The sequence below is a fragment of the Pongo abelii genome, chromosome 12, assembly GCF_028885655.2.
Source record: "Pongo abelii isolate AG06213 chromosome 12, NHGRI_mPonAbe1-v2.0_pri, whole genome shotgun sequence".
Classification (NCBI taxonomy): domain Eukaryota; kingdom Metazoa; phylum Chordata; class Mammalia; order Primates; family Hominidae; genus Pongo; species Pongo abelii.
Genome location: NC_071997.2, coordinates 121989746 through 122001458, shown reverse-complemented (window position 1 = coordinate 122001458; position 11713 = coordinate 121989746). Strand labels below are relative to the sequence as shown.

Sequence of the window (11713 nt, the reverse complement as noted above, 5' to 3'; positions counted from 1 at the left end):
GTAGTTTGTACCCAGTGACAGAAAACTGAGAGACCGTGTATCGTTCTGACCTTTGGGCAAGAGGGAAGTCAGGGATGTAAATAAAAGCCTTCCTTTCACATTAAATTTTTTTTTACAATAAATAGATAACAATTTTGCAATTAAAGGAAAATGGGAAAGGATTTGTTTCTGAAGAGTTTTCTTCAATCGTTTTGTTTACTTTCCCAGTGTGCTTTAAAAGCAAGCACAAAAGCCAACAGCACCCCCACCCCCCATTCTCCAACCTGGCAGGCCAGAGGCAGGAACATTCATCCTTCTTGGTCTTGTTTTCTAACTGCTTTTCTCTCTTCCCAGATCTCAGGCCCAGAGGAGTCCTACCGCAGCCTCTGGGGCAGCTGAATGCTCCCAAAGCCTCTGACATCTTTCTACACATCTGGGGTGTGTGGCAACCCTGTCCCGGTCCTCCCACCTGCCTGAAGGCAGGATGAGTCATGGCCAAACAGAGGCCCGGAAGCCAGGGAGGCAGAGGCGAGCAGACTTCAGGAAGCGTGCCCACCTCGGGAATGGGAACCAGGAAGTCACCCCTCCTGCCCTCCTCCCCCTGCTCTTCTTGGCCTTGGCAGGTTCAGCAGCTTGACGATTACAAAGCTGTTCACGCCCAATAATGTATTTGTTCCTGTAAGGTCTTATAGCCAGGAAGGAAAGAGTCACCAGTTCCATTTTGCTGATGAAGAAATGGAGGCATAGAAAAGAAAAAAAATGCTTAGAAGCTGGGGTGAAAAAAATGAAGTTTCCTGATGATTCAGTTTGACATCCTTCTCTACCCACCTCCATCCAGCACCGCCTCCCACCCAGCTGCCTCCTGCACTTGACTTCCAGGGGCCAGGGTATTCAGCCAGGAGTAGACCAGCTAAGTCTTTCTGTCAATCAGCTCTTCTCGGTGGAGGTGGGGAAGGCGGATGATGAGAGGAGGGGGATGATGAGGAGAAGGAGTGGGGATGGGGACGGGGCAGCTCCCTGATGCCGATGGGTGTACAGCAAATAATGAAATGCAAATTTTCAATGGAGTACAGAACTGAATCTTAATGAAAGGTATTATTAAATTCAGCAAAACACAAGGAAATTTTAACTGAGCAGAACTGATTAGCCCATAAAAAGGAATAGATTGCAGCTTGCATCATTTGCCGTCTAGACAAATCACTTAGATACACATGCACCGGTTTTAATTACTGCCATAAAAATCTAGCATTCTGTAGCCCAAAATGGTATTGTTCAACAAATAAAAAAAATTTTTTAATAAAAAAATGCAGCTCAAACAACTACTTCCCATAATGCCTAAATAAACTGTTTTTCCCCCGCTCTTTATTTAAATGAGAAAACCGCAAGGTAAAATTGCTGCTGCTTCTACGTCTAATGGAAGATTTTATGCTCTACGTCCCTTCCCCCATGGGATCATGAAATGTACAATTCTCATAGAAGGTCTATGCTGGACTGAATACATCACAGCAAGAAGCTTTCCATTTTTAGCCAAAAAGTCCAGATTTTTTTTTTTTTTTTTTTTTTTTCTGGTTTAACCCTTCAGGAAATTCTAAATGGATCCAGGCCGCTGGCTCAAGTTTCTATGCAATAATGACCTTCAGTGAGAAGGCAGCATGTTGATTTTTCTCTTTTTTTCCTAATCCATGGGATCCCAGCCTCACCTTTCCAAACAGGGTCTATATGGTCAGAGGACAAAGGGTCTGTTTCCAGAGCTTTGAGAAGAGGAAGGCAGAGGGGGCACTTAGCAAGTGTGAGGGAAGGAGAACGTACTAGTCAGCTTGGGCGGTGTAACAAAGCACCACAGACCTCAGGCTTCAACAACAGACATTTATCGTCCAAGATCAAGGTGCTGGCAGGTGTCATTTCTTTGAGGCTTCTCTCTTTGGCTTGCAGATGGCCACCTTCTCACTGTGCCCTCACGTGGTGAAGACAGAGAGCAAGGTCTCTCTATCTTCTTCTTCTAAGGCCACTAATCTTATTGGATTGGGGCCCCAACTTTATGGCTTCATTTAACCTTCACTATCTCATTGAAGGCCCCGTCTCCAAATAGCATCGCATTGGGGGTTAGGGTGTCCACGTATGAATTTGGAGGGGGTGGTACAAAAACATTCAGTTCATAACAGAGGCAGTAGTACAGCTTGGGGAGAGCACTGGGCAAGGAGTCAGCCAATCTGATCTGCAGGCTCCGTTTGCTCTGGCCTGGAAGGACAAGTGGAGTTTGTGGGATTCCAATTGTGGGGCACTCTGGGCCTGGGCATGTCAGTAGACCAGAATGTGGACTTGCCAGGGTTTGATGAGGAGGTGGGGTGTGCAGCACGCAGGGATGAAGGGAAAATGCTTGTGCCCTGACCGTGGAAGGAAGACCATCCAACAATGTTGGGAAGACCCCCAACAATCTCTCCGGCTACGGCCCAGCCCTGCTCAATTCCCAGGTGCTTTTCACCTCCCATCAGTCTGCCCACAGGTCTGGGGCATGCCCAGGGGACCATGTCTTTCTCACTGCCATGCCCCAGACACTGCTGAAGCCTGGCTCTGTGGGACAGCTGAGCAAATTAAGGCTCATCAGAGACCATGAAGGTCCTGTGGTTTCGAAGTTGTGTGGGTTGTGTTTGGGCATAATGAAGCGTTTTCTCATCCTCCCCTCCACATGCCTGCCTAGCACCTGTATGTCCAGGGCCTGTGCTGGGCACCTGCATGTCCAGGGCCTGTGCTGGGCACCGTCACAGAGAAGAATAATCCAGACTGTACTGGGGCTGGAGTTGGGGGCAGACAAACCAGTGGTGCATGAACTGACCCTGTGCCATAGGACAGCTGAGGGCTCTGTGAGCACACAGGGAATGGGTCCTGATCCCTTGGGGAAAGGAGGGCTGGGGAGGGGTGCAGTGCCTGGAGACCTCCTGGAAGTGGTGACACTGAGGACTGAGCTTCGAAAGGGTGGAAAGAATGACCCCAGGGACGGGTTGGGGCAGCACTGCAGTAGAGGGCACAGTTAGCGTGGAGCATGCAGAGACCAGTGCAGTGCGGGGCCTGGAACCCTGGTGGGGACTTTCCTGCCTCTGTCTGTGCTACTGCCTTGTCTGCCTGGGAGGCCTGATCCTGCTCCTCCCTGCCCACGCCCACCTGACCTGGCTCAGCTTCCCCAGACTCCATCTGCCCAACATGGCAACCACTGACCACAGGGGATTATCACCGCAATTTGGCTTATCCATGCAATGGATATGATCAGCCATAAAAAGGGGTGAAGTACTGACAATGCCACGCACTGATGAACGTTAAAAACGCTAAGTGGCCAGGTGCGGTGGCTTATGCCTGTAAGCCCAGCGCTTTGGGAGGCTGACATGGGTGGATCACCTGAGGCCAGGAGTTTGAGACCAGCCTGGCCAACATCATGAAACCCCATCTCTACTAAAAATACAAAAATTAGCTGGGTGTGGTGGCGCGTACCTGTAATCCCAGCTACTAGGGAGGCTGAGGCAGGAGAATCGCTTGAACCAGGAGGCGGAGGCTGCAGTGAGCCAAGATTGTGCCACTGCACTCCAGCTTGGGCAACAGAGTGAGACTCTGTCTCAACAACAACAACAAACAAACAAACAAACAAACAAAAAAACCATTGTAAGTTGTAAGTGAAAGATACTAGTCACAAAAAGTCATATATTATAGAATTTCACTTATATGATATTCCTAGAATAGGCACATTCATAGACAAAAAGTATTCTAGTGGGTGTCTAGGGCAGAGGGAGCTTGAGGGTCATGGCTAAAAGGTATGGCATTCATTTTGGGGGTAATGAAGTGTTCTAAGATGAACCAGTGCTGATAGCTGCACAGCTCTGAATATACAAAAAGCCACTGGAGTATCAATTGTATGGAATGTGAAGTGCATCTCAGTAAAGCTGTTAAAAATCAAATATAATTGAAATAAAAATTCAACTACTCAGGTGCACTAGGCCCATGCCAAACACTCAGCAGCCACGTGCAGCTGCGGCTACTGTACTGGATAGTGTGGGTAAGGAGCCCTTCAGTCATTCTGAGAGCTCCACTGGACAGGCTGGACCTCCCTGGACAGCCAGGCCTCCCAGATGTCCCCTTGGAGGCTCCCAGATGTCCCCAGTCCCTGGCCTAGAAGTCATCTCTCACAATTGGCACGGCTTCGAGGTCTCCACACAAATCCGCAAGCTCTGCAGATGTAGCACCTTTGTCCATCTCATCTCTGCTCTGTTCTCAGTGCCCAGAACAGAGCCTGGAATGCAGTAAGAACCACCCCTGCCGGCTCAATAGATAGGTGCACGCACCTTCTCTGTGAGCTTTCCCCTAGGCCCCACGCTGAATCAGGGCCTGCCTTCTCCGGGGTAGCCCTCGTACCTGGCTCATACATCTCCTAGCAGCTGGTCCCCACCTGCTCCCCACCTGTCCCAGCACCTGGTCCCCACTTGTCTCAGCACTTTGTCCCCACCTCTCCTAGCACTTGGCCCCCACCTGTCCCAGCATCTGGTTCCTATCTGTCCCAGCACTTGCTCTCCCCTGTTCCAGCACCAAGTCCCCACCTGTTCTAGCACTGAGTCCCCACTGTATTCTGTAGCCCCGTCACCGTGTACTGTGGCAGTCTCCTTATTCCACAGATGAAAAATTGGAGGCTTAAAGAAGTTATAACTTGCCGGCCCGGCGTGGTGGTTCACGCCTGTAATCCCAGCACTTTTGGAGGCCGAGGTGGGCAGATCACGGGGTCAGGAGATGAGACTATCCTGGCCAACATGGTGCAACCTCATCTCTACTAAAAATACAAAAATTAGCCAGGCATGGTGGCGCGTGCCTGTAATCCCAGCTACTCAGGAGGCTGAGGCAGGTGAATTGCTTGAACCCAGGAGGCGGGGATTACAGTGAGTTGGGGTCACACCACTGCACTCCAGCCTGGACGACAGAATGAGACTCCATCTCAAAAAAAAAAAAAGTTACAGCTTGCCTAAGGCCACATGTGTTAGTATCTTAAGACTGTCATAACAAAATACCACAGACTGGGGTGGTTTAAAACAACAGAAATTTATGCTCTTACAGTTCTGGGGACCAGAGTCCAAAATCCAGGTGTCGTCATGTTTGGTTCCCTCTTGGGGACTCAGAGGGCTCCATGCGTCTCTCCCATCTTCTGGTAGCTGCCGGCAGTCCCTGCTGTACCATGGCTTGTGGCAGCATCACTCCAACCTCTGCCTGTGTTGCCATGTGGCGTTCCCCCTGTGTATCCGTGTCTCTTCTTACGAGGACACCAGTGATTGGATTTAGGGCCCACCCTACCCCAGGGTGATCTCATCTTCACTTACATCTGCAAAGACCTAATTTCCAAATCAGGTCACATTCACAGGGGCCGGGGTTAAGGCTTGAGCATGTCTTTTGAGAGGACACAGTGGAACCCACAGCCTCATACCACCAGTAAGTGTCAGAGCTTGGCAAGGCCTCCCCCCGTAGCCACTCTGTTCACTGTGCTATTCAACAAATGACAACGTGGGAATATGTAAGTCCATGTCACCCATTTAACAGCCAGGGAAACTGAGGGGTACATGAATGCCAGCCTTCTGCTCCCCCATCTAAGGATACAGGGCTGATCCTCACAGAGCAGGATTTGTATCTCTGCCTCTTCTCTTCCCTCCCCTGGCTTCTGGCTGCAGGCTGGTCTCGCACCTCCAGCCTTGACCTGCTATTTACAGCTGTTTCTTTCTCTTGCCCCTGTTGTCAGTGGGCACTTGCTCTCCTGGGGCCTGTGTGTGGACATTCTCTCTGCTGGGCTTTGCACCTGCTGCCCCTCCCCTCCCACTTCTGCACCCGACCAGCTTTCTCCCCACTGGGCCTGGGATTTGCTGAATGGACTTGGAGTCAGAGTCAGCCTCTGGCTGCTATGACCTGATTCAAGCTGTATTTATTTTTCCATGTCTGATATTCTCTGTTATTTTCTAATACTCAGTATGTTAATTTCACAGCCAGCTACTGAGCCACGACCTAAAGTATGAAGTGCTGACTTGTGGTCCAGACGCCTCCAGGGCCGCTGAGACGCTCTGGGTTCTGTTTCCAGCTGACTCCACCAGCCTCGGGCCTGCCAGCCTCACCTCCAAACTGTGTGGCCCTTTCAGCTGAGCAGGCAAGTGGCACTCAGACCTCCAGGCTCAGCTCACGCACTGGCTCTTCCGGGGGCCTGAGTCTCCAGCTTGTCATCACATCTCTCTAGATTCTAGATTTGTCCGCGTGCCATCCTCTCATCCTGGGGTCAATAGTGTATTAACTATGATTTCTTACTTTCTGCATTCCTGATGACTGGCAATGTGGCCTCACAAACTGGGGAGAGACTGCCCCCCCAGTGGGTGACATCCTTAGAGATTGCGAAAGGCTGGAGTGTATCTTTCACATGCAAACCCACCAATTCCAGGCCCAGACCCCCAACTTCCCCTCATCAAACTCTCACACACCAAGGCAATATTTCCCTGCCCTAAATCATCCTAGGCCAGGGACCCGGCAACTAGAGACCACCTCTATAGTTCAAAGCCCACCAGAATTATCCCAAGGAGCCAATCCTGGACCCTTTCCTCTGTTCTGCCCCAACTTTTCCCCCAGGAAACCCCAATAGAGGGCCTGGCCTCGTTTTCCCCTCGCTCCTGCTTCTGCCTGGCCACACCTGGAATTTCCTCTGGCGTGTCCCCTTCTCTCAGGACATGTTGGTAATGCATTCTTTCAATGGCATTGATCTCTCTAAATCCCAGCGGTATAATTTAAATGCACCAGCCTCTCCTGGGCCTGCCGAGGTATCTGCAAACTCCCGGGTTCCACAGCACCTTGTATTTCATGACGATACAAAGGAGTAGCTGTTGGGGCTCTATCTGCTGAGGGAGCTTCATCAGACACCCCGATGCAAACCTGAGTGAGTGAAGGCTGTGCTTCTAGGCAAATGCAGCCCCTCCCTCTTCCAACCAGATGGCCGCCCCTCAGCGCCCCCTGTGGAGAAATTCAGGAAGCACCACTCTTGTATAGTACATATACCCCTCTTGTTAAGGTCATTACCCCAAACTGTTAATTATTATTTACAAAAAATATATTATCTACTAGACTGTAAACCCTGTCCCCACACCTAGGGTGGTGTGTGTATGTGTGTGAGTGTGTGTGTGTGCATTTGCACGCATGTGCCATAAGAGCTCCATAAATATTTGAATAACTGAGTGAATGAATGGGTATTTAGAAGCCCATTAAGCTCAGACTAAGATGCGATTTGAATTTAACCCTGCAGGTACTCGGACAGCTGATAAGGGGAGTAGCATGCATAAGAATTGGAAGAGGAAGCTGGGGTGTGTGTAGGAGGTAGTGTGTCGCACTGTACTGGGGAGAAGAATAGGCCTCAGAACCCAGCAGGACGATGGTTAAATCCCAGCTCCGCAGAGTGATCTCAGCAGGTTACCTGACATCTTGTTTCCTTAGGGGGTTGCTGGGAGATTAAATGACAAAACTGCAAAGCACTCAGAGACTGCACTCCGATGCACATGGAGAATAAGTGGCAACTCTTATTACTCAACCTTTCTGAGCCTCGATTTCCTACTCTGTAGTAGCATGTCATTGTCTCATGCTAAATAGAAATGAAGTAAAATTTGTAAAAACAAGTTTCACTAAATAATTCTTCATGTGATGTATTCTAATATAGTCTGTTTTATGCTAACTCATTAATGAAAAAAGAATACTGTCAGTGACCCAGTAAATTGATTTCATAATCCATTAACGGACATGTCCTTAAGTTTTAAAAAACCCAGCCTACAGAATACATTTTTAAATAGACTTTATATTTTAGAGCACAGTTCAACAGAAAGTACAGAGAATTCCCACATGCCCCCTGTCTCCACAGCCCTCTCCTGCGCATCAACATCTCACACAGCGTGGGACACTTGTCATGGTGGACCACCCCACGTGGACATGTCATCATCGCCCAGCACCGAGTTTGCATTAACATTCGCTCTTGGTGGTGAACATTCTATGGATTTTGACCATTGTATAACGACACGTATCCGCCTTTATGGTACGTTTCACTGCCCTAAAAATCCTCTGCTCTGCCTATTCATTCTTCCCTCCCGAATGTTTTTAACACGATCTCGAGGCCATAGATGATGTCGGTAATTTGCAGTATTGATGACAGTAGTGAACCGGAGGAGAGAGACACTGTTAGGAAACTGCTGTAGAGGTTCAGGTGAGTGAGGTCAGAAGGACAGCTGTGGCCGCAAAGGCTGGAAGAGAGGAGGGTGTGGGACACTGTGCAGGAAGAGACAGGCCTCGGTCAAGGAGTGAGGAACGGGGAAGCAGGAGCCACTGGACCCTTCTGGAAGCTAGTGGCCTTGGTGTGGGACTGCAGAGAGATAGGAAGTGCCAGACGGCAAGAACTTCAATGCAGAATTAAAATCTGCTGAACAGCAGGCGTCAGTCATCTGGGACAGCCAGAAAGCTCGGCATCAGGAGGCGGTCAAGCTGAGCTCTGCTCTCATTCCGCCTCGTGACCTTGGGCAAGTCCCTTCCCTTCTACAGGAGGCTGGACTAGATGTCCTCCTTGTACAGCGTTGCGGAGAAGGTGAGACAGTGCCACCAACACAGCAGGGCATTGCTGGGTTGGGGGTGGGTGGGGCAGGAAACGCTTCAAGGATCAGGCAGGATTTTCCTCCCACCAGAAAAAGCCGGCGCGGGTCTAAGGCCGGAGGAGGGACCCGGACGTCGGAGTCGCCTTCTAAGGGGCTTCCTGGAGCACATTTTCCTGCCCAGCAACAGGCGGCAGCATTCTTTCCCCACCCATCCTCTCCAAACAGCAGTGAGAGAGAACGTCTGCAGCTTGAAGCCAGGTCGCAGCCCCTCGGTGACCCGCTGCCCCCGGGAGGGGCCGGCGGTGTGCGGTGGCGGCGGCGGGCGCGGCAGCTGTGCCCGTCTGCCCAAGGGTTAATCCGTCCCCTGCAGCTGCCACGCGTGCCTTGCAGAATTTCACCAGAAGAGGGTACAGTTTGAAAAGCTCCTGACGTCAGGCTGGAATTCCTATTGTGTTTAGAAAAGGCTCGGGCAAAGCCAGCCCAAGTTCGCTCTCTGCACACCTCGAGCACCTCGCGGACGGCGTGGGTCCGCCAGCTCCGGGACCTGCCGCCGCTGCCTGCGCGCCCCGGGGCGGAGGACGGTGCCAGCCGCCCACGAGGAGACTCCGCTCCTGCAGGAGGCCGAGCTGAAGCGGCGGAGCGCGCCGCCAGCCAGCCGGGGTGAGTGCCCCGGGCGAGGCCGGCGGCCGCCAAAGCCCCCGCGGGCGCGCCCCGGCGCCCGGATGCCAGCCCCGAGCCCCACCGCCGGGTGCATGCCTCCCCCGCGGCGCGCCCCAGCCGGCTGCTGCCCGCTGTGACCGCCCTTCCCCGCAGGCGGGCGCCGGCCGGGCTCTCCCCGAGATCAGCGCACGGGTGGCACCCGCCGGACCCCCGGCGGCAGCGGCGGCGGCGGCTGCAGGGGGCGCGGGGCGGAGGCTGCGAGGGCGCGCGCAGGGAGGATGGACGGGTCCCGGGAGCGCAGCCTCCCGGAGCCGGGCAGCCAGAGCTCCGCTGCCAGCGACGACATAGAGATAGTCGTCAACGTGGGGGGCGTGCGGCAGGTGCTGTACGGGGACCTCCTCAGTCAGTACCCTGAGACCCGCCTGGCGGAGCTCATCAACTGCTTGGCTGGGGGCTACGACACCATCTTCTCCCTGTGCGACGACTACGACCCCGGCAAGCGCGAGTTCTACTTTGACAGGGACCCGGACGCCTTCAAGTGTGTCATCGAGGTGTACTATTTCGGGGAGGTCCACATGAAGAAGGGCATCTGCCCCATCTGCTTCAAGAACGAGATGGACTTCTGGAAGGTGGACCTCAAGTTCCTGGACGACTGTTGCAAGAGTCACCTGAGCGAGAAGCGCGAGGAGCTGGAGGAGATCGCGCGCCGCGTGCAGCTCATCCTGGACGACCTGGGCGTGGACGCGGCCGAGGGCCGCTGGCGCCGCTGCCAGAAGTGCGTCTGGAAGTTCCTGGAGAAGCCCGAGTCGTCGTGCCCGGCGCGGGTGGTGGCCGTGCTCTCCTTCCTGCTCATCCTCGTCTCGTCCGTGGTCATGTGCATGGGCACCATCCCCGAGCTGCAGGTGCTGGACGCCGAGGGCAACCGCGTGGAGCACCCGACGCTGGAGAACGTGGAGACGGCGTGCATTGGCTGGTTCACCCTGGAGTACCTGCTGCGTCTCTTCTCGTCACCCAACAAGCTGCACTTCGCGCTGTCCTTCATGAACATTGTGGACGTGCTGGCCATCCTCCCCTTCTACGTGAGCCTCACGCTCACGCACCTGGGTGCCCGCATGATGGAGCTGACCAACGTGCAGCAGGCCGTGCAGGCACTGCGGATCATGCGCATCGCGCGCATCTTCAAGCTGGCCCGCCACTCCTCGGGCCTGCAGACCCTCACCTATGCCCTCAAGCGCAGCTTCAAGGAACTGGGGCTGCTGCTTATGTACCTGGCAGTGGGTATCTTCGTCTTCTCTGCCCTGGGCTACACCATGGAGCAGAGCCATCCAGAGACCCTGTTTAAGAGCATCCCCCAGTCCTTCTGGTGGGCCATCATCACCATGACCACCGTCGGCTACGGCGACATCTACCCCAAGACCACGCTGGGCAAGCTCAACGCGGCCATCAGCTTCTTGTGTGGTGTCATCGCCATCGCCCTGCCCATCCACCCCATCATCAACAACTTTGTCAGGTACTACAACAAGCAGCGCGTCCTGGAGACGGCGGCCAAGCACGAGCTGGAGCTGATGGAACTCAACTCCAGCAGCGGGGGCGAGGGCAAGACCGGGGGCTCCCGCAGTGACCTGGACAACCTCCCTCCAGAGCCTGCGGGGAAGGAGGCGCCGAGCTGCAGCAGCCGGCTGAAGCTCTCCCACAGCGACACCTTCATCCCCCTCCTGACCGAGGAGAAGCACCACAGGACCCGGCTCCAGAGTTGCAAGTGACAGGAGGGCCCCTCAGGCAGAGATGGACCAGGCGGTGGACAGATGGATAGATGTGGCAGGCATGTCATCGACAGCACAGAAGGGCTGTCCTGTGTCCCCCCAACCCTCCCCTGGACAGACTCTGAAGGCCCTCCCGGCACCTCTGCCAAGGCTGGGTAAGACTCCTCTCTGTTGCCTGCTGTCCAGGAGCCGGGGAGGGAGGGGTGCGCAGGAGCCGCAGGGCCGTGTGGGACGAGTGGAGGCCGCGGCCTGGCTGGCACGAGAGCCCACGCCCGCTTCTGTATCTCCCTCAATAAAGCCTCCTGCTCTGTGCACCCTCCGTGTTGTAGGTTCTGTCACAGGCTGGCTGTCACCCCCAAGAGTAGCTCAGGCACACTTCAGTGCCAGACCAGGAGGTAGGTGTGCAGCCGGGTGGTGGGGGAGCTATTTTTAGTTGAGAACTAATTAAAGAAGGGCTCATAGTCAGGTTCGGCGCCAAGGAGCCTTGCCGCATTCCAGGAGGCTCTGTGCAGGCCGTGCTTCCCTGCTGCTTCCTTCTGGGGTAAAGCTTGCTGCCCCTGTAGGCCCAGGATGGGGGAGAGTTCACAGTGCACGCCCAGCAGCCTGCAGCATTTAGTTATCACTTGCCTGGGGCCCTTTTCACAACCTCTTTCTATTCCTTCCATTGACCCTACTAGCTAGGTATCT

The 11713-nt window shown here is 53.8% G+C and overlaps 1 protein-coding gene across 1 annotated transcript; it reads left to right on the top strand.

Moving 5' to 3' along the window:
* The first annotated feature begins 8848 nt into the window (after positions 1-8848).
* KCNF1 (potassium voltage-gated channel modifier subfamily F member 1) lies at positions 8849-11340 on the top strand. The gene has a single exon (XM_024242610.2). It carries the CDS (start codon positions 9542-9544, stop codon positions 11024-11026), a length of 1485 nt encoding a protein of 494 aa, XP_024098378.2. The 5' UTR covers positions 8849-9541; the 3' UTR covers positions 11027-11340.
* The last annotated feature ends 373 nt before the right edge of the window (positions 11341-11713 follow it).